Genomic DNA, 19,338 nt, shown 5'->3' with positions numbered 1-19,338 from the left:
ACTGAACCGCTCGGTTCGGCCTGTACCGAGCCGACCCGGTGGGAAATCGAGTTGATTCGCTTCCCAACGCCTCTGCTTTGTTTAAGCTTAAGACGCTTAAACGACTCCCTCTTTCCCCCAATTTATGAAATCACACCGATTCAGTGCGATTGAAGAAAGATCTAAGCCTAAATATGTTGTGCTTTCTCTCTCCTATTTATTTCTCTCAATTTTTTTGAGGCTTAAAAAATAGCTCGAAATTTGCAAAATAAGGAGCGATCGTGCTAAAATTATCGATTTGGGCTTGATTTTATTATTTGTTGTAGTTCTATAGATGATCTACGCGATGACATAAAATTATTTAATTTTTGGATTATATATAATTTTTTAAAATTAAAAATTTTTGGATTAAAACATAAAAATATATAAAAAATATTTTTTAAAAAAAGTAAAATAAGAAGCATATTTAGGGGCATGAAAGCTACTTTTCAGCAAAATTTGGTATCTATTTATTCAAGTTTTAATGCGATCACGCGCACATTGACCTAGGCCTAAATTAAAAAAAAATGAGAAATAGGTAGCCTTTGATACATGGCCATGAGCTTAGCAAAATATATGGAGCATCCATTATTGGGTTCTACATAGATCTGAGCTGAATTTAATTTTTTAAAATATTTATATTTAAAAATAATTAAAAATATATAATTAATACCAAAAATTATGAAAAATTAGTAGTACATATTATATAATTCAGAAGTAATTTCTGAAGTAGAAAACATATTTTTCTGAATTTATGATATTCAAACAAATTTTTAAATTTAATAATTATTAAAAATATATAAATAAATAAATAATACGAAAATTTAGTATTATCTATTAGATAAATCACATGTATTTTTTGAGGTAAAAAAATTATCTTCATCGTAACGAAATTTTGCTATTTTTAAATAATTGATAAACTGACGTACTTGATAAATCTTCTGAAATAAAGCCATCAAGAAAAAAGGAAGAGCTAGAGCATAACATTATTTGGGATCATGGGCAAATGATCTCGGGTCGGCACCATTGAAAGTGCAATTGGTGCGACACAAAGTTCAAGGAAGGAGGGTTAACCAGGTTGAAGCAGCATTTCACTGGTGGTTATCATGCCGTATCTATGGCCGAAAATGCTCACAGAAGATTCGACAGTTAATGAAAAACTGATTTTAGAGTAGCAGAGGATTTTCAAGAAGGCGGAGGTGGACCGTCAAGCGGCAGACCCACCTTTCTATCACTCCAGAGAGTCAGAGGAGGCGTCCGCACCAAATGACGAGGAGGCATAAATTCATGCTGCTATGCAGGTGATCCTGAATGATCAGTGACAACAGGATGAGGTGATCAGGCATAGAGCTCGATTTGGTCCCTCATACTACGAGTTGGGCTCCAGTTCTTCGAGCAACAAGGCAAATCTAGAGTTCAGGAGGAGCATTATCAACTTCTTAACATATTGTGATACGAAAACTCTTCCATAAGGCGGTTAATACTTTTGATCAGGTGCACGACGCCACGTACATCCTCAAATTGATGAAGGAGGTGATTGATCTGGTAGGAGAGGAGAATGTTGTGTAGGTCATCACTAATAATAGGATACAATATAAGGCCGCCAGGAGGATCTTGATGGAGCGGCGGCCAGATATTTTTTGGACTTCATATGTTGCATATTGTATCGACTTTATATTGATGGACATTACAAAGATTCATAGAGTGCGGCAGACAGTGGAGACAACCCAAATCAAAAATATATTTTTAATTTAAAAAAATTATATATAATCCAAAAATTAAAATTTTTATTTTATCATGTAGATCATCTATAGATCTATAATATATAATAAAATCAAGCCCAAATCGATAATTTTGGCATGATTGCTCTTTATTTTGCAAATTTCAAGCTATTTTTTCAAGCCAGCCCAAAAAAAATAGAGTGAACGAGATAGAGGAGAGAAAGCACATCATATTTAGGCTAAGATCTTTCTTCAATCGCACTGAATCGGTGTAATTTCGTAAATTGGAGGGAAGAGGGAGTCGCTTAGGCGTCTTAAGGTTAAACGAAGCAGAGAAAGTGTTGGGAGGCGAACTGACTTGATTTTCCACTGGGTCGGTTCGGTATGGGCCGAACCGGGCGGTTCGGTCTGGTTTGGCCTACCAAGGCGAAGAGCCTCCTCGAACAAAGATGGTGAGTGAGAGAGGGGAGAGAGAGGCGAGCGAGAGAGATAGAGAGAGTGAAGAGGACAGAGATGGCAAGATAGTGAAAAAGAGAAGGATTTGTAGCATTCTGTCAGTGTCATTATTATCATCGTTGGTCGTGGTGGTGATGAAAACCTAGCCCTAGCAAAAGAGGCGAGCAAGAATGAGAGAGCAGGGGGCTTCCTCGAACAGAGGCCGGAGAGAGAGGAGACTAAGGCGTGTGAGAGAGATTGGAGATAACGAAGAGGGCACAAGAGAGAGAGACTTGAGAGGAGATGCGTACTGTTTCATCATCGCTGTCATTGTTGTCGTTAGTAGCGAGGGTGGCCATGAAACCCTAGTGCTAGCAAGAGAGTGAGTGAGGCGAGCAAGATGGTTGGAGGGTCATACAAAGCCTGAACCCGAACTGAATTGGAAGCCTGTTTTGTCACAATAACTAACCGGTTTGGGTCGGTATGCCCCGAAAACAATAGTTTGGGATGGTTTGACCATCTTTGTTCCTAACAGGAAATAACAAAGTGGAAAGAGTTGAGATGCATTTCTATGGTTTGAGACTGCCGCCGGCAATAAAAAATGTAAAATTAATAATACAAGATATGCTTCACAATTTTGATTATTAAGCAAAAAGAATGATACTTCACTATGAGATTAACAAAGATGGCATAACTAAGTGGCAATATTATAAAGCAAGGTTCACCATCTCGATACCGGACCTATATCAGTACCATCCTATTACGGTGTCCGCACACAGTACGATACAGTAAGATTTGGCGTACAAAGTATTGATACGGTACGGTAGGGTATGCTTGGTACACTACAGTACCATCCGGTATATTAAACCTTGCTATAAAGGATAGATCTTAATAGCCAAAGTATTCTACCTAGGGCACTGCAACTGTTTGGAAGTCTTTTCCAGAATCTTGAAACCTGAACCAACTTCCTAAGCACTTTGTGTTCTACAAAATCAACTTCCATGCACCCACATCTGATCCTGATTCTAGCAACCATGCGAGAGATTTAAAATGGGTCCTTATGAGGGAACTTACGTCAATCTCGGTACTAAAAACCGTACCAGTACCATACTGGTTAGTACAATCAGTAAGGTATGGTACGCATCCAGTAAAAAAAATCACTCCAACTATTTTTTTCACTTTTTATCTAGGTACGCCTCGGTATAGATCGATACACATCTCGATACGCCTCGGTGTGGGATGGACAACTTAGTATGGGACAGTATGGGTTCGGGATCGACCCGAACTTGAGTTTCAAATCAGTTCCTGCCTACTACGATACAATACCCCTATATCCGGCAGTGCGACAGACTATGGATAAATAGCATACATGATTGTTCCAACTAGAAACAAATAGGATAAACAAGAAAGACCTTTCAGCATTTGGTTTGAGAGGAAAAGTTGGATGGAGGTGGTGACACATAAAAGACCATTAGAGGGAGTTCAAAGGTCACTTTGATAGAATGTGAAACAAAGGATAAATAATAGATCAATTTGGTCATTTTCGACTAGAAAGAAGTATGGTGGAGGAAAAATTTTAAGGCTAAAACTCAAGAGGATAAATTGGATATGGCAATTTAGGATATAAGGAAGAAAGAAAAAAAAAGAAAAAAATGACACCTTATTGGAGTTGTTACAGAAGTACTTGGTTATGCTAGTGCATGAGATCAGTATGTTCTAAGCATTGTAATGCAAATTGAAATGAAGAACGTGGGCACATATAAAATATTAGTAAGGGAATTGCAAGACAAATAAAGGCAAAGTTAGAATCAAGATATAAATGAAGGTTTGGCATAGAATAGTGTACATTAAATGCACTACAGGGTACATTAGCATTAAGGATTAAAATGAAAGGAAGAAAGGAAACAACTAGATAAATGGTTGGCATAAATTTCATATAAAGTTCAATAGATTGAAGTATATTAAAATTATTTTATAGAAAAACATGTAAGTCCATCTGAAAATGGTAAAATAACCATAAAAATTCAGCAATTATTCTTCAGATTTATGCAAAATCTAAATATATAACATTTTAGTTTAAACTGTAATAAATTCCAAAAATAGTCTGCTGAAAAATTTGGTATTAATTCAAGAAACTTCCAAAGAGACCAAGAACAACTCAAGTATAGAAAATCTAATGAAATAACTAGGTATGAAGGCTAGGAAATCTATGACTTAAAAAACTCGGCGAGAGGACAATATTTTCACAGATGAGAACATATATAAACTGGATGCAAGTAATGGCATGTACCATAAGAGGATAAGATATGTTTACTATATTAATATCATTGTCCAAGCACAATCTACCATCTTGCAGGTACTATCTAATATTTTTTTCAAGATGATTAGGGCTGGCAATAGGCTCGAGCCAGGGTATAGGCTAGGCCTGAGAGAGTTCAAACCAGATTTGGACTTAAATGTAGAGCCCATTTATTTTTTGGGTCGGGCTCGGGTGCCGGAGCTCGAGCTCGAACAAGGCCAGAAGTAAAGCCCAAATTTTGGCCCAAATTCAAGCCTAAATCAATTTGTTTTTTGTATCTTGTTATTTAGAGAGAATAATAAGAAAGTAGCCGGGTGCGTCTAGAGGCATGGCCCAACCCAGCCCAGCCTCACCCGGCCCACTACTAGCCCTAAAGATGATAGATACTTCTAAGTTGAATCTAAAGGTAGTGAAACAAAAACTAAGCAGGTCTTTACACAGTTAAGTTCATTCATTTCTTGTAAACACAATATTAACCAACTAACAAATCCCTCTTTCCAATATGTAATATCATAATATATTGATTTTAGAAAACCTTGGACCATGAAATTGTAAATATAAAAGAGTAATATAATTTAGTTGCTTATAGGAGAGGGAAATTAAAAATAAGTAGTCTCAAATTTTACTAAGAAAATAATGAAGTCTATCTGCAACATACTATCCGAACCCTGAATTTTAGTACGCCGTAGCTGTCGGTGCAGATAGAGTTTGTTATTGTTTTAGTAAAATTGTACAAGTACAAGAGCAGTCTAATTTTTAATGTTCTTGCTTACCTGCTAGATGCAAGTCACAGCCCATCTGGTAGTTCTACCATCGCTTAATGATGTCAATGTACTCTTAGGCATACATCGAATCTGCCTTCTGGATCTGAATCTTTTTTCTCTCCATCATGTGATACAAAAAGCCTATATAGGGGTACCTCTCGTTGTCCATGGCCCAAAGCACTTCATACAATGTTCTGATAGCCTTTATATTGTAGTAGCCTGCGTTACAATGGTCTCGACAATGCTCCTTTCAGTTTCGGCCCTCGCATATCTACTTTTCTGCCACTCGAGACTGACAAACATCGTATGTAGGACTGCTTTCTTTTCAAGAATGCTATCAAGTGCAACGTAGTTGGTAGCAAATCGTGTGACTTCTGGTTATAAATATATCTGATGATGGTTTGGGCTTTCTGCACTATCTGCCGCACCCCATGAATCTTCGTAATGTCCATCAATATGACGTTGATACAATATGCAGCACATAGAGTGCAGAAAATATGTGGCCGCCGCTCCATCAAGATCTCTCTGGCGGTCTTATATTGTGTCCCATTATTAGTGATGATCTGTACAACATTTTTCTTTCCTACCGGATCAATTACTTCCTCCATCAATTTGAGGATATACGTGGCGCCGTGCACCTGATAAAAAGCATGAACTGATTTATGGAAGAAAGTTTTCATTTCATAATATGTTAAGAAGTTAATAATGCTCCGTCTGGTAGGACCGGTCTAACCATCATACATCACCATTAGTCCATATGTGGCCACTTGCTCTTGTATGAGGCAATCCATTTCTCTAGTTCGTTATTATCAAAAAGCTCACCGTAGATGTCCTTTGGGCCTGGAGGATTTATACCAGGACCGACAACCTGTATGGAAGAAATGGTAGACCTATAGTACGTATTATCTGCCACATTCGCCGGGGTGTGGCTGAAGTGGAACTAGGATCCAATAGCTCGCCACATATTCTTCTTATTATCCTTCTTCAGCATTGTGTCAACCTTTTGCTACTTTTTTTTCTCTGCTGGAGAAGGCATATGGATCTAAATCATGGATTGATACTCTCAGTGGAATCTCTCTGGATGACTTTTTTTTTGCTATCAAAAATTTCTAGCATAGATGCAATACGACCACTGCCTCTGCTGACGGCCTCTCTAACTGAGGAGGTCCTTGTTGCTCAAAGAACTGGAGCCCAACTCGTAGTATGAGGCCCAAATCGAGCCCTATGCCCGGCCACCTCATCCCGTTGTCATTGATTATCCAGGATCTCTTGCATGGCAGCCTAGATCGGTGCCTCGTCATCTGGAGTGGACATCTCCTCTGACTCTCCGGAGTGATAGAAAGGTGGCTCTGCTGCTCGGCAGTCCACCTCGCCTTCTTCTTGGTGGCTGCTGCATCATCACTTCTATTTGCATCATCACTTCTATCTATAGGCATCAATGTCTTAGTGACAAGTGGTCTCAAGCACTCTTGAAATTGGTAGTGGTACGCATGCCGGTCGGAAACCCGCATGGTACGGTACGGGTTCATACCATACCATGTCAGGAGCATTTTTTGGCCTCTTTTTTTTTATTTTTTTTATTTTGAGCTGATGTTGGCAAAGGATGCACTAACTTTGGGGCAGGTGCAAGGTACGCTGAACTGGTATCGGTAGGCGTACCAGTCGCCTATTAGACTGGTTTGTATCGAAACCGGTCCGGTACGAACCGATTCTCTTATTTTTTTTCGCTTCTCGTCCGCGCGCGGATGCGCGAGCACATGGCCCGAAACACCACAGCACGCGTGCTGTAGTTTTAAAAAAAATCCACCGCGCATGCACTGCAGTTCAAAAAAAATAGTACCGGTGCGAACCGGCAGCCGGTACGCATGCGTACCGGTTGGTACCAGCCCTAAAATAGCTGGAACCGGCCGGACCGGCCGGTTCGGCAGACCATGGGTAGGGGCTTGAAACTCTAACCCTAACCCCCTATGAGAGAGAGAGAGAGAGAGGGAGAGGGGGTGTGAGAACGTGTACCTTTGACGATTGAGGTACGAGCACAGGGGGAGGCAAAGTTCTCAAGCTCGGGGAGAGATGACGACCCGAAAAGATGGGTGGAGGTGAAGAAAGATCGAAACGGAGGGGGTTATATCGAACCTAATTAATGGTTTGAACTACATTGGAAGGTGATCGATACAGTTCAGCATGGTTCTGCCTTCCTTGGCAGATAGTGTGATGGGTGAGTGATCTGCATATGAGTTAGATAAGGCATTTTGAATAGTATTTGGGTATAGACCGTCACATTCTGTGGAGTGTGGATAGATGGAAGAAATCCAGTTTTTCCATTAAAGGGTTATATCCGTTGTTACTCCATGTGAAACATCTTTCAAGTAGGAGGTCAATCAGATTTTGTTCCCTAATGAAGTTGGACAGGTCAATTTGATCCCTTCTATTTTCCTGTTGCATTTGTCCAAAGCACATCTAGTGGTATTGAAGCCGCCTCCTTAGAACCATCGACCCTAGTGACCCTTCTTCAAGCACTTTCCTGAGGGAAGGAATGAGTTTTTTTTTTGTTAAAACTATGCAATGATATTTTTAAGACCCTCCCATAAATATGAGTATTCATATGTTGTTGCATAATTTGTTACATTTCCTGATTTATTGATTCATTTTTTTCCGTGCATCTTCATGACTTTATTGAATCCATATTATTAAGTATCTCTCTTTTCATGTATAACATTAAAGCCTCCTTGGCTACCTGCATGGTCAGAATTTCTACCTTGAAGCAGCTCAATGAGGCCTTCTTTGATGTAATTCAATGTTAAAATCTTACGGGCCACACTTTATGTGATTGGAGTCCTGTGGCCTTCCATTGAAAACCCAACCATCTTATCCCCTTTCACATGCATCTCATGTGTCAGATACTTGTATTATAATTGCAAAAGACATGGAATCTACAAAGCGTGGCTAGGCTCTAATACATATTTGTTTTTTTTTTGTTACCTTGTTTCTCATTGGTCTCGAGATTCTTGACATAATCTCTGCATCGCATATCTAGTATTCAAAATTCCTTTGGCTTCTTTGTCAATATCTCTCTTGCTGGTGCATCAAAGTTCTCCATACCTCACTTTCACATGCATTGCATGTGCCAAACACTACTTAGACAGAATATTCATATAAATAACTGAGACAAAAAAAAATCTTTTTTTTATTATAAATGACATCCATGACATGCTGATTTGTCATCAGATTGTGAAAAAAATTGAGCTTAAGCTTTGTATGTTACCTTTGTTTGGATATGGTTTTTACTTTTTTAGCTATTCATTTTATACCTTATTGTTTTATCTTCTGGACTTTAAGGATTAAAAGGCATGCTAGCAATATAATTGTTTTGAACAAGGTTTAGGGACTGCAACATATCGACTTGTATGGGGTGTCCTGTTTCAGATCAAGAGGGAACTGGTACCAGGTACTGCTCCGAGTGTTGGTACCAAGGGATGTACCACACAGATACTTGGTATGATGGTATGACCTGTACCGGTTGAGTACTAATATGGGTATTGAAATTGGTACTCACATCTTGGTTTTGAGGATGTTTAGCAGCTTTGGCTTTTGCAGATAGTATCCATTTTATGGTTCAGCATAGGTCTATCCTTCTTTGACATCATTAGTTTCTTTTTAAGTGTTCCTTTTAAGTAGTCACCTTTCAATTTATTTTGCTATCTGACATTTTTAGTTGTCTATTTTTCATAGCAACAACTCCAGGCTCTAATGGAAACGCTCAACTCAACAGAACCTCATTATATTCGGTGTATAAAGCCTAATTCTTTGAATTCTCCTCAGAATTTTGAAAATCAGAGTGTCTTACATCAGTTACGATGTGGGGTTAGTAACATTGGTCCATTACTTTTTTCCTTGGTTAAATAAGTAACTTTTTTCTTTTTTGTATTCCATGCCTGCATGTTGTCATACTTCTCATCTTATAGTTATGTGGGATTTTTTTCCAAGATTCACCTTTCACTATTGTCCATATGTGCACTATTGCATATTTTCTAAAAACATTTTGTGGTCTATGTTAAAACTTAAAAGAGTATGTTTTGCTAGTGCTTGTACTAAAAGCATTTTAAGTATTATTTGAAAGTGCTATCTAATAAGAGCATTCTGGAAAAAAAGTTGGCATCATATCTTAACATTTAGGTTAAATTGGCAAACTAAAAGTTATTTTTTTGTTTCTTAACAAAGTAAGATGAGAAGGGAAAACCTAAGGTAAGATTAATGTTCCCTCCTTATTAGCCCTGTACTGCTAAAGTACAAATCGTAAAAAGCTGGGATCAGTACACCACACCCCTTGGGATGGTTTTGCAGGTGGACCCTGCACCAACTCATCTCACTTGGTACTATTTTTTATTTGCTTCTTTGAAATGACCTCATATGGGCCTGTGTCAAACCCATATCAACCCCATAATGCACCATGCACCATACCGGCCAGTGGTGTGTACAGTCTGTACCTTAATTTTTAAATCTTTGGCTTGAGATTTGCATGCAACTTCTATTAAGAAAACTTTATCTGCAGTCTATAAGTTGGTTAAGAACCGCAGAAGTAAACATGCTGTGATAGTAGAATCATACACATATTCTGACGGCATCCCCTCCTTCGGACTATAACAAAGAATTATGTGTTAGGTAAGAAAATTTTTAAGCAGAATTCAAATTCATGAAGTCAGCTAGGTAAATTGGCAAGGAGAGCATCTTTGTTTAGTATTGATGTGTGAACTGCTGATCATACTAAATGTTTTTAGCATTTTTAGCACACTCATTGAAAATTGAATTTCTAAAAATCCGAACATCACTCTCAGTGTCACAACATCAAGGTGCGTAGATTGTCTAGAAAAAGTTCCCTTGTCATGAAGCAGAATAGCAGATGCTGAAATCTTTACCATGGTATCAGTCATGGGGCAGTACTTTGCTTTGCTTTCCATCACAATGCAATGATGGACAAATTGCTATGATGGACCACCATACCAAGTTATGGATTGTTGATTTGTAACATATCTGGCTAGCCAACATGTAAATTTTCTTCAAGTTGAAGCGCAACTGGAGATAAAAATGAAAATTCTTGCTTGAGAGCACCATGGTGAGCAGTGAGTGACAAACTAAGAATCTAGAATCTTGGTAACCTAATGAGCTATGTAAACAATGCTCAAGTAAGAGAGACCAAACTGCCTTATCGGCATCATTTGTTTAAAGGTGTAAAGGGTAGGAATAACCTTTGTGTTTATCCAGTAAGCAAGAGAAATTTAGTCATAGCGTAACTATGTTATAAAAGAAAGTGCCTTTGGTTATTGTAACTTATAAGCCACCTCACGATTGAGGAGATAACGATGAGGCTTAAGGTTTTTATCATCAGAATTGTGTTGATGTCAAAGAATTATTCACTCGCATTGTTGTGGTGGCTGTTGTTGAAATTATTATGATCAACCAAGTTTGCAAATATCAAGGATCAAAGTATCAAACTGCATTGACCAAGGGTGGGTGGGGCATGTGCCATACCAAGGATTGTGCCGACAACAGATATCAAGGGATATACATAAATGCACCAGAACACGCTTGATATAACATTTTTTTGGCTTCCAAAATCTTGTTTCAACGTGTTTTCATATTTTCTTTTCTTGATACCATATATATTTTTGCAAGAAATAAGTTGGGAGTAACAAAAATAGTGCACTTGAATTTGTGGTTTTCCCTGCAACTGAAGTCCGTAAAGTGCATATTTATAACATAAGCTGAACATGACTTGTAAGTTAAACTAGATTTAAAACATATATATTTTTAAATCAACAATTTAAATGCATTGAACTAGTCTATGAAAGCCCACAAACATCTTCCTTATTTTTATCAATTTTCTTAATTTTTAGAAATATTTTTAGCTTAGATTGAAATGCAAGCTCATTACATGCAATTTATTAGCGCATCCATGTTATGTGCACAATTGCATCAATTTATCTTCCTTATCTTCGTGATTTAATTCTATTCTTCAAATATTTTTAAATTAATTAAAATTAGAACATTGATAAAAAAAGCTTTTACAAAAATTCACTACCTATCTCAAAAGTTAGTTCCTAACTATGTAATATTGTATGTATAATTTTCTTGAAATTATAAAAATTTACTATTTTATAAATAACTAATTCAAAAGTTATTTAAAAATTCAAATTAAACTAAAATTTCATTTTTCTATTTGAGATCCTGTTTAGATGAGCCTCATATGTACATCATATATAAAAATCAACTCAAAGTCTCAAATGAATGTATTTTCATTTTTCATTGGTTGATTTTAAATTTACAACATTTCTGGGCCCAGGACTAGGTGAAACCTGAGCATGCCCAAATTGAACCTACAATTCTTGAAAATTTGGTAGCATGTGCAATTGCATATTAGTAGTACAAACATACTACCAATTTTCTCCCCAAATTCAGCTATTTACTATTTTTAAACTTATTTTTATGAAAAGTATTTGTTAAAGAAAATAGATCAAAAAAAATTCTAATAGGGCTGTAGATTTCTGATTCTCAACAACATATCCAAAAATCAACCATTAAAAAAAAATTGCTTGGGTTAATTCCAGATTTACATGGTTCTTTGTATAGGTTTTGGAGTTCAAACCAAAACCTGCAAAACTCTTGATTTGATCCTAGAGTCATGCTCCAAAGCATGAACTGAGCACCAAATAGTTTTTTTGTTAAAATTTTGAGAGAATTTCCCCCAATTAAACATGGATTTAGGGTCAGATTTCAAGAGAGGAAAGAGAGTAAGGGCCATGGAAGAAAATTTTTGTTTCCCAAAAATATTGATATTCAGCTCCAGATGGTTGCTTGAAACCTTCTTAGAAGCCACCTGGTTCTCCCTCTTGTTGCACTGTATCACTCAGTTCTGCTGCTGAACTGCTTGGTTCAAGGGCAAATCGAAGGGCTACGCCCTGACTCACTCACTCCATGAGCGGTTTGGAGTGAGTGAGTCCAGTCCAACCCCCCCGCCCCCCAAAAGAACAAAGTCCAAAAATGCTAAGGGCCACTTGAAACCTTGCATGTGACCAAAAAGAAAATAGTTTTTCTATAAGTATGATGATAAATATATTCTAGAGAGAGAAAAAGTGCATCTTGGAGGCTTACCGGATCATCCATAAGTAAAAATTATAGAACATATCAAAATTTCAACTCTGTAGACAATTTAGCTCAGATACATTCCAAAAATATCAAATTTTGGAAAACAGAGTTTGTGGAACCCATTTTCACCCTAAATTTTCAGGTACTCACTTGATTCAAGCATAAGTTGATGGGTTTTATGATTTGAAATAGAAACTTATCTTAACAAATTCTTCTTAATGAAGAATCATTAAAACCATGCAAATTGACTTAGCTGTTAAAATTGATCCTTCTGTTGTTCTCTTTTTGCCTCCTAATTGAGCATATTTGATCGGTCTGGATGGAAAATTTGTGGGATTTCTTTTATTTATCTTTGTTATTATCAATTTGTTCAGTATGATTCCCTTGAATTAACCAGATTAGTTCTGGTTGTCCGTTGACAAATTATAACTTATATGGACAATTTGATTGGGCTGTGCTAACCATTTCATAGATTACAGGGCTGATCAGTCAATGCTTGATATGTGTGTGTATCATTCGCATATGGGGATGATATGTTCTACCATAGAATACTATATGACACATGTTTAGTAAATATTATGTTGTACCATATGTCGTACCTTGTTCCTTGCTATACATGTAACTTCTCGATAATGTTTCATAAACAATATAGTCGACGTGGTCACATGGTAACAACTCCTGTAATCCGTTGTAATTATGAATGAGTCTGTAAATTTGAAGTCATCTCATCTTTTGCTTTCTAAGGCTGTACTTTAGATGATGTATATTTAATTACTAACTGTGCTTCTCTGGCTGGATGATCCTTTGCATTAAATCACTTTGACATATGATGATCTAACACTGCAAAGTTCCATATATTAAAACTTGTAGAAAGATGCGTGCATATGCATGCTGGATTTTATTCAAAATCAGCCTATGTCCTGTATGCTGATGCTTCAAGTTGCACAACTGAAATTCATGATACTGATTCTCACATATCAAAGTTTATATCCAAGTTGTACAAATCAAATTTGGTTTTGTTAATCTATTTTTTCTTTTATCTTTTAAATACTTCTGAGTATTTCTTCTTGTTTATTCTTTTATTCCTTTAACAATGACAATAGATCATGTATTATCTATAATTATTCTTGAGCAAGGTGCATTGATCTACAGGGTGTTCTTGAGGCAGTTAGGATAAGTCTTGCCGGTTATCCTACTCGGAAGACATATTCTGAATTTGTAGATCGTTTTGGAATCCTAGTTCTAGAGTGTACGGACGGAAGGTAATTTATGGGCACTTCAAAGGTTCTTGTCTTTTGAGCTGTGTCAACATTAAAAGCCTTATCAGCTATCAGCTGCATAGATCTCATTTCATCAGCTCATGCCCACTCCAAGGCCTTCCGATGTGGATGTTTTTCACTCACTTTTAAATACATTTAGTCCTTACTTTATTCTCATGAGCCTCTTCACTGTCATTGTTCCTGTTTTATGTGTTTTTAATAAGCTTTGTATCAAGTGTTACAGTCTTTTTTGACACGCAGATTCGATGAGAAGTCTGTTACAGAGAAAATAATAAAGAAGTTGAAACTTGAGAACTTCCAAGTATGCCTCTCCATTTTTTCTTTTGATAATGGCTTATGGTATTTTGTTTATGTATCTTATGGTCTGCTGCAACTTTGTGTTTGAAAATATGAATGTACTTTATGGAGTTTTTAAAGATGAATAGCTTTTTAGTATATATCTATAATTTTTGTTTGAAAGAAAGCATTATGTTTATCGTTTTTCGTCCTTAGAAATATACTTATTAATTGTTAACATGTTCATGCTGAATAACATGGAGTTAGGCATAGACTTGTGCAGGCGATTTTATTTAAATGGATTCTTGAGGAATGGATCATAAAGTGCAAATTTTTGCCTCAGAAATTTTACTTCAAGCAAGAATAAGACTTGGTCAATAAACGCTCCATATTGAGTTGGCCAAACATTACTGGTTTGTTTATATGAAAAACAATGATACCAAAAAAACTAAAAAAAATTATTTGTCATAGCAATGTACAAAAGTGAGAAGTTGCACATGTAAATAAATAGAATTCTTTAGGACTAGTTGGGTTTGAAATTTTCTTAACATGTGCCTGTTACTGTTACAGTCCGACCTTGCTTGAATCCCAAGGTGTGATCATCGTGATTGATCGAAACATCATCGAAATTTAAAAATCCTCAAAAGAAACCATATGATCCAGAAATATATAGATAGAAATATTGTATAAATATTTAAGATAAAATCTGCTTCGCAGCTTAAAGATATACTTTAATACACAATTGTATACAAGGTTTTAAAAACCAATACCAGGTTTTGGCTGGACTGGTATGGTATCAGTCCATCCAGTATTTACACACAATATGAGGCTCCATCCTAGTGCATAACAAGGCTATTGGGATGACTTTCTTTTATATTTTCAGTGTTTTAGCTACATTTTCACTGGGTGTTCGATACCAAAGTGCCGATATCGGTATTGACACCGATTGACGTAGCATGATCATTAAGATAGCAATGTTCATAATTAGAAATGGCAAATAAAGTATGATATTATAAAAGGAAAATGTATAATAACTCACTTTATTAATTCAATCTCAAGTAGAGTGTCTGTGGCCCTCATAGATATCCGAGATTGGTTCATAGTCTGGGTATTGTAGAAGGTAGCACCATAGTTTGACCCCTGGCTATACCTTATCCATAGGGGAGGAGTAATGGGCAGAGTCGAATTTCCTTTAATAATAACGAGTGGAAGAATGCATATGGATCGTACGTGGATAGAGAATATTGTCCACTCTATCTAATGCACTAGGAGATTCACGTCTGGCATATAATAAAATTTGCTTTCTACTATAGCTATCTGATACATTGGCAGATCTGTTACTAATCTCCACTTTCCTTTATTCGACGCAATAGCTCTTGGATATCCTGGATGGACTCATGGAAGAAAGTCAACTTGTCACAATATTGTAGAAAGCTGGTGATTCTCCTTCATATTGGCTTGGACCAGCCATAATGCATTTATATCACACTATATAACTCATATTAAGGCTTATATGAGTTGATCCTCTTCTTTAGACCCTCACTTCAAATATGGCCCGTGCATCACATATGGCGTAGGAGGCTCAATATCCGGGCGCTGCTTCTGCACTTCAGTGATCATATTTGAGAAAAAAATCTATTTGTTGCAATGAGAGTCAGGATGTGACTATAGTGGAACTTCTTGGCGATGGTGGTGCTTAATGTGATCTTCTTGTCCTTCCTGATATAGTCATCCATCTGGGGTTGCTTGGCTGTTTGGTCCATGGAATGCCGTACCGGCCCGTACCGACCAGTACGGGCCGGTACGTACCGGTCCGGCCATGGACCGGTACCGGAACGGATAAAAAACTGGTAATTTCCCGGTTTTTTATCCGAACCGGCCGGTACGGGTGCGTACCGGCCGGTTCAGGCCCGTACCGGCCGGTTCGGAGCCCGTACCGGCCGGTACCGGCCTCGTACCGGTGCGAACCGGCCGATTTTTTTTTTTTTTTTTTTTTTAGAACCACAGCGCCGCGCGCTGTGGTTTTTGAAACCACCCCGTACCGACCGGTACGGGACCGGTACCAGCCGGTACGTACCGGACCGGACCGGTACCGTACCGGTCCGGCCGGCCACCGGTACGCCGACCGGTACCGGTACGGCGGACCTTGGTTTGGTCTGCATAACCACATGAATCGATAACATGAATATTAGTCCCTGAGTTGGTCTTCTTTCCTTGCTTCCCAAATGAAGTGAACATGGATCTGATGCCTTTGCTTTTTCCTCTGACTCCTCTATAACTCAGGGTTGCCTCCAACTGTGGCCTCCGATGAACTGGAGCCACCACCCATCTTGTAATGCAAAGGTCCAAACTCCAAACTATCCATGGTGCCTTAATTGCCTCCTCATATCAAGACTTGAATGGCCTTGCACATCTCAACAGCCTCCATGTCATCTGGATTGGACTGTTCATACATGCCCTCATCATCATCTGTGACAAACTAGTTCTCAGACTCAGCTACCCTATGGTCAATTGAGCCCTCTCATTTCTAGCAACCTACTTCACTTTCTTCAGGCTAAGCAAGTAGTCCCTCATTGCCTGTCTGACGTTCTTAGGCACCTTGGTACACTTTACAACATCACTATAGCCACCTGCTGAATGTTGTTTGAACCGAGTGATCCCGCCTCCTTTATTATCCACTTCACTAGTTGCAGATCCAATGGCGCCTCTTAAAATCCATCTTTTTATGGCGCCATCCAATATCTGGTCCCTTTTTGATGCTTCTTACTAGAATCTATTTCCCGACCTATCTTTATTGCTTGCATATCTAATAATCAAGATACACTATCTCGGTACCAGACCCTGTATCCATGCCACCCTATTACTATGTCGGTATGCCCGGTACCAAAGTTGGTTCGGCATACCGAGTGTCAATACACCCCTATACTACATAGCAGTATCGAATCGATATGGTATGGTACGCCCTGTACAGTCTGGTTCGATGCGATTATGGCATACCTTACTGATAATAGACAATCGAGATTCACAGTTTTGTTGATTGACACATAATCCGCATTTATGGAATTTAATCATTTAATATTTTATAATTAACTTTTATTTTGAAATAATTAAAGATCATATAAGTTCCATCGAAGAACAAAATACAAGTTAGGTAGTTTAAAATTTTTGTAAATAGTTATTGATATATTTTCCATACTTTTAATGATTAATCAGATTTTTATGATTTTAAATAATTTTACTTTAAGAATAGGTTAGATATTACAAGAATATTGTTTAATCTCAAGGTCTGCTGAACCGGTCGGTTCCGACCGGTTCAGCCTGTACCGTACTGATACAGAGCTTCCACCGGTATGGTACAGCCATAGAATTCGATTCCTACCCCAAAGAGGTCGGAACTGAACGTTCCTTGCCTGTACCGGTGCGAACCGGTTTGCCACCGGTGCAAGCCCGGTATCCGTGCGAACTGCACCGATACTCGTTGGGAAGAAGAGAGGAGAGGAGAGAGGGAAGAAGACCTTCTATTGTGCTACCGAGCCTCTTTCTTCCTTTCGAACACCTTGTGGGGAAGAAGACCTCCTTTGCTCGCGGGAAGAAGGGTGAAAGAGAGGAGAAGAGAGGAAAAAGGGAAGAAAAGAGAGGCTTGGGAAGAAGAAGAGGAGAAGGAAAAAAAGAAAAAAAAAGAGAGAAAGACCGAGGGAATAGTGCCCGCGCGAGGCAGCGCACCTGTGCGCGGGCGCGAGTGAGGAACTGCGTGCTCGACTCGCGCCCGCACGCGTTCCACGCGGTGCGAACCACATGTCCACGCACGGAAAATCGCACGCGCGTGGGGCAGCGAGCCCACACTGCCCCGCGTGGGCTTTTAATGCCATAGAGTGGCATTAAATGCCATTCTGTAGCATAGTGCGGACGTGCCGCGTCCGCCCGCATTTTTTTCTGAACCGGTACGTCGGTCGGATCGGTTTCACGTACCTTGGTTGATCTACAAATACAAGATAGCTATTTTAAAATTCATCTTGTTATTACTGGTGCATGTTTCATGTATTTTACATTCAAGCATTTTTTGGATTTTGTTATTTTTTTCCATTAAAATACTTTAAAATCATAAAAATCTGTTAGTTACTTGGAAATGCATGACAATTACTTTATAACATATGTTTACATGTCAGGAAATTTAGGACATTTGTTGGTGTTTTCATATTTTTTGGATTTCTATATTTTTTAATTATTTTTATAGTAATTAATTAAATATTTATAAATATTTATAAATATTTAAAAATATTTAAAAATATTTAAAAATATATTTCTTTAGGAGCTTTTGTAGGCACCCTCAATGGGTGCCCACATATTTTTCAGTGGCTGATTGGATGCCATTTTCAAGGGATAATTTAAAATTGATCACAACTTCAAGCTTTGGCTTGGGGCACCCTTGCATGTTATTGGGTCATCTGATTTGAGCCACAAAATTATAGCATGCATACACTACAAATGTGTGCAATTGCTATAATTTTTATCCTGAAATTCCATTTATTCCATTATTTTATAAATATTCTAACCTAAAATTATTTATAATTCATAGAAATTAAAATATTAATAAAAGTAAAAGCATCTTGTTGAATGGTGTTGTCTACACTACAATATATCGAAAATTTAAGCAAAACAAGAAAAATTGGCATATTTTTCCTTAATTTTTTTGGTTTTTGCCAATTGTTAGCTATTTAAAAAGGGGCAGGAAGGCCCTCCGGATCTGATCGCCCTCTCTTCAATGTTGATTGTCTTCCTATCTCTCTCTGTCTCTTCAATGTTGATGTCCCCCCCCCCCCGGCGATTTTTTTTTAAAAAATTGCACCTTGTTGAGGATGCTTTGCGAGCATGTCTCGGGTACCTAGTGGGTTTGGCCAGGATGCTGGATCCCAACGATCATACTAGTAGAATCTCGGTTTGTAGCAGGCCCGGTACTGACCCTTTACCAACCTGACCTAGCCAACATGTCCCATTTTAGCTAGTTTTGGCAATCCAATGGGCATCATGGTGCCATTTTTCGGTTGGAACAAAACAATAATGACTGCATTGTTTCGTTCCAGCAGTATTTAAGACCATGATGGTACATCTTTGGTGATATTAATATAACATTGAAAACATGTTGTTGACTTGTTGGCGTTGCTTCAATAGTCACTTGTTCTAAAAAGCAACTTTAGCTAACCAAGACCACTTTCTTCAAAAGACCCGTTACAGTCATTGATTTATCTTTCTGAAAAATCATATAAAAAATGAAGTGAGCTACAATGCTTAGCACTGAAATTCTATTGATGATCGGGCATTTAAGTTTTCATTGCGAAACAAATGGACTCATAACATAAATCAAATTGTCACTGAAAATACAAATGTGGATTCATTGAGATAAAATA

General features: G+C 37.9%; 1 protein-coding gene across 1 annotated transcript in view; it reads left to right on the top strand.

Moving 5' to 3' along the window:
* Positions 1-19,338, top strand: part of LOC103716291 (protein OPAQUE1-like) — a 74,270-nt gene that overhangs the window by 20,830 nt on the left and 34,102 nt on the right. Inside the window, 3 exon segments of the mRNA XM_026808181.2 lie at positions 8,967-9,098; positions 13,530-13,639; positions 13,898-13,958. Of these exon segments, the coding sequence (XP_026663982.2) occupies positions 8,967-9,098; positions 13,530-13,639; positions 13,898-13,958 (303 nt within the window).

The sequence above is a fragment of the Phoenix dactylifera genome, chromosome 15, assembly GCF_009389715.1.
Source record: "Phoenix dactylifera cultivar Barhee BC4 chromosome 15, palm_55x_up_171113_PBpolish2nd_filt_p, whole genome shotgun sequence".
Classification (NCBI taxonomy): domain Eukaryota; kingdom Viridiplantae; phylum Streptophyta; class Magnoliopsida; order Arecales; family Arecaceae; genus Phoenix; species Phoenix dactylifera.
Note: the sequence above shows the minus strand (reverse complement) of the source record. Positions and strands in the feature narration are given on the sequence as shown.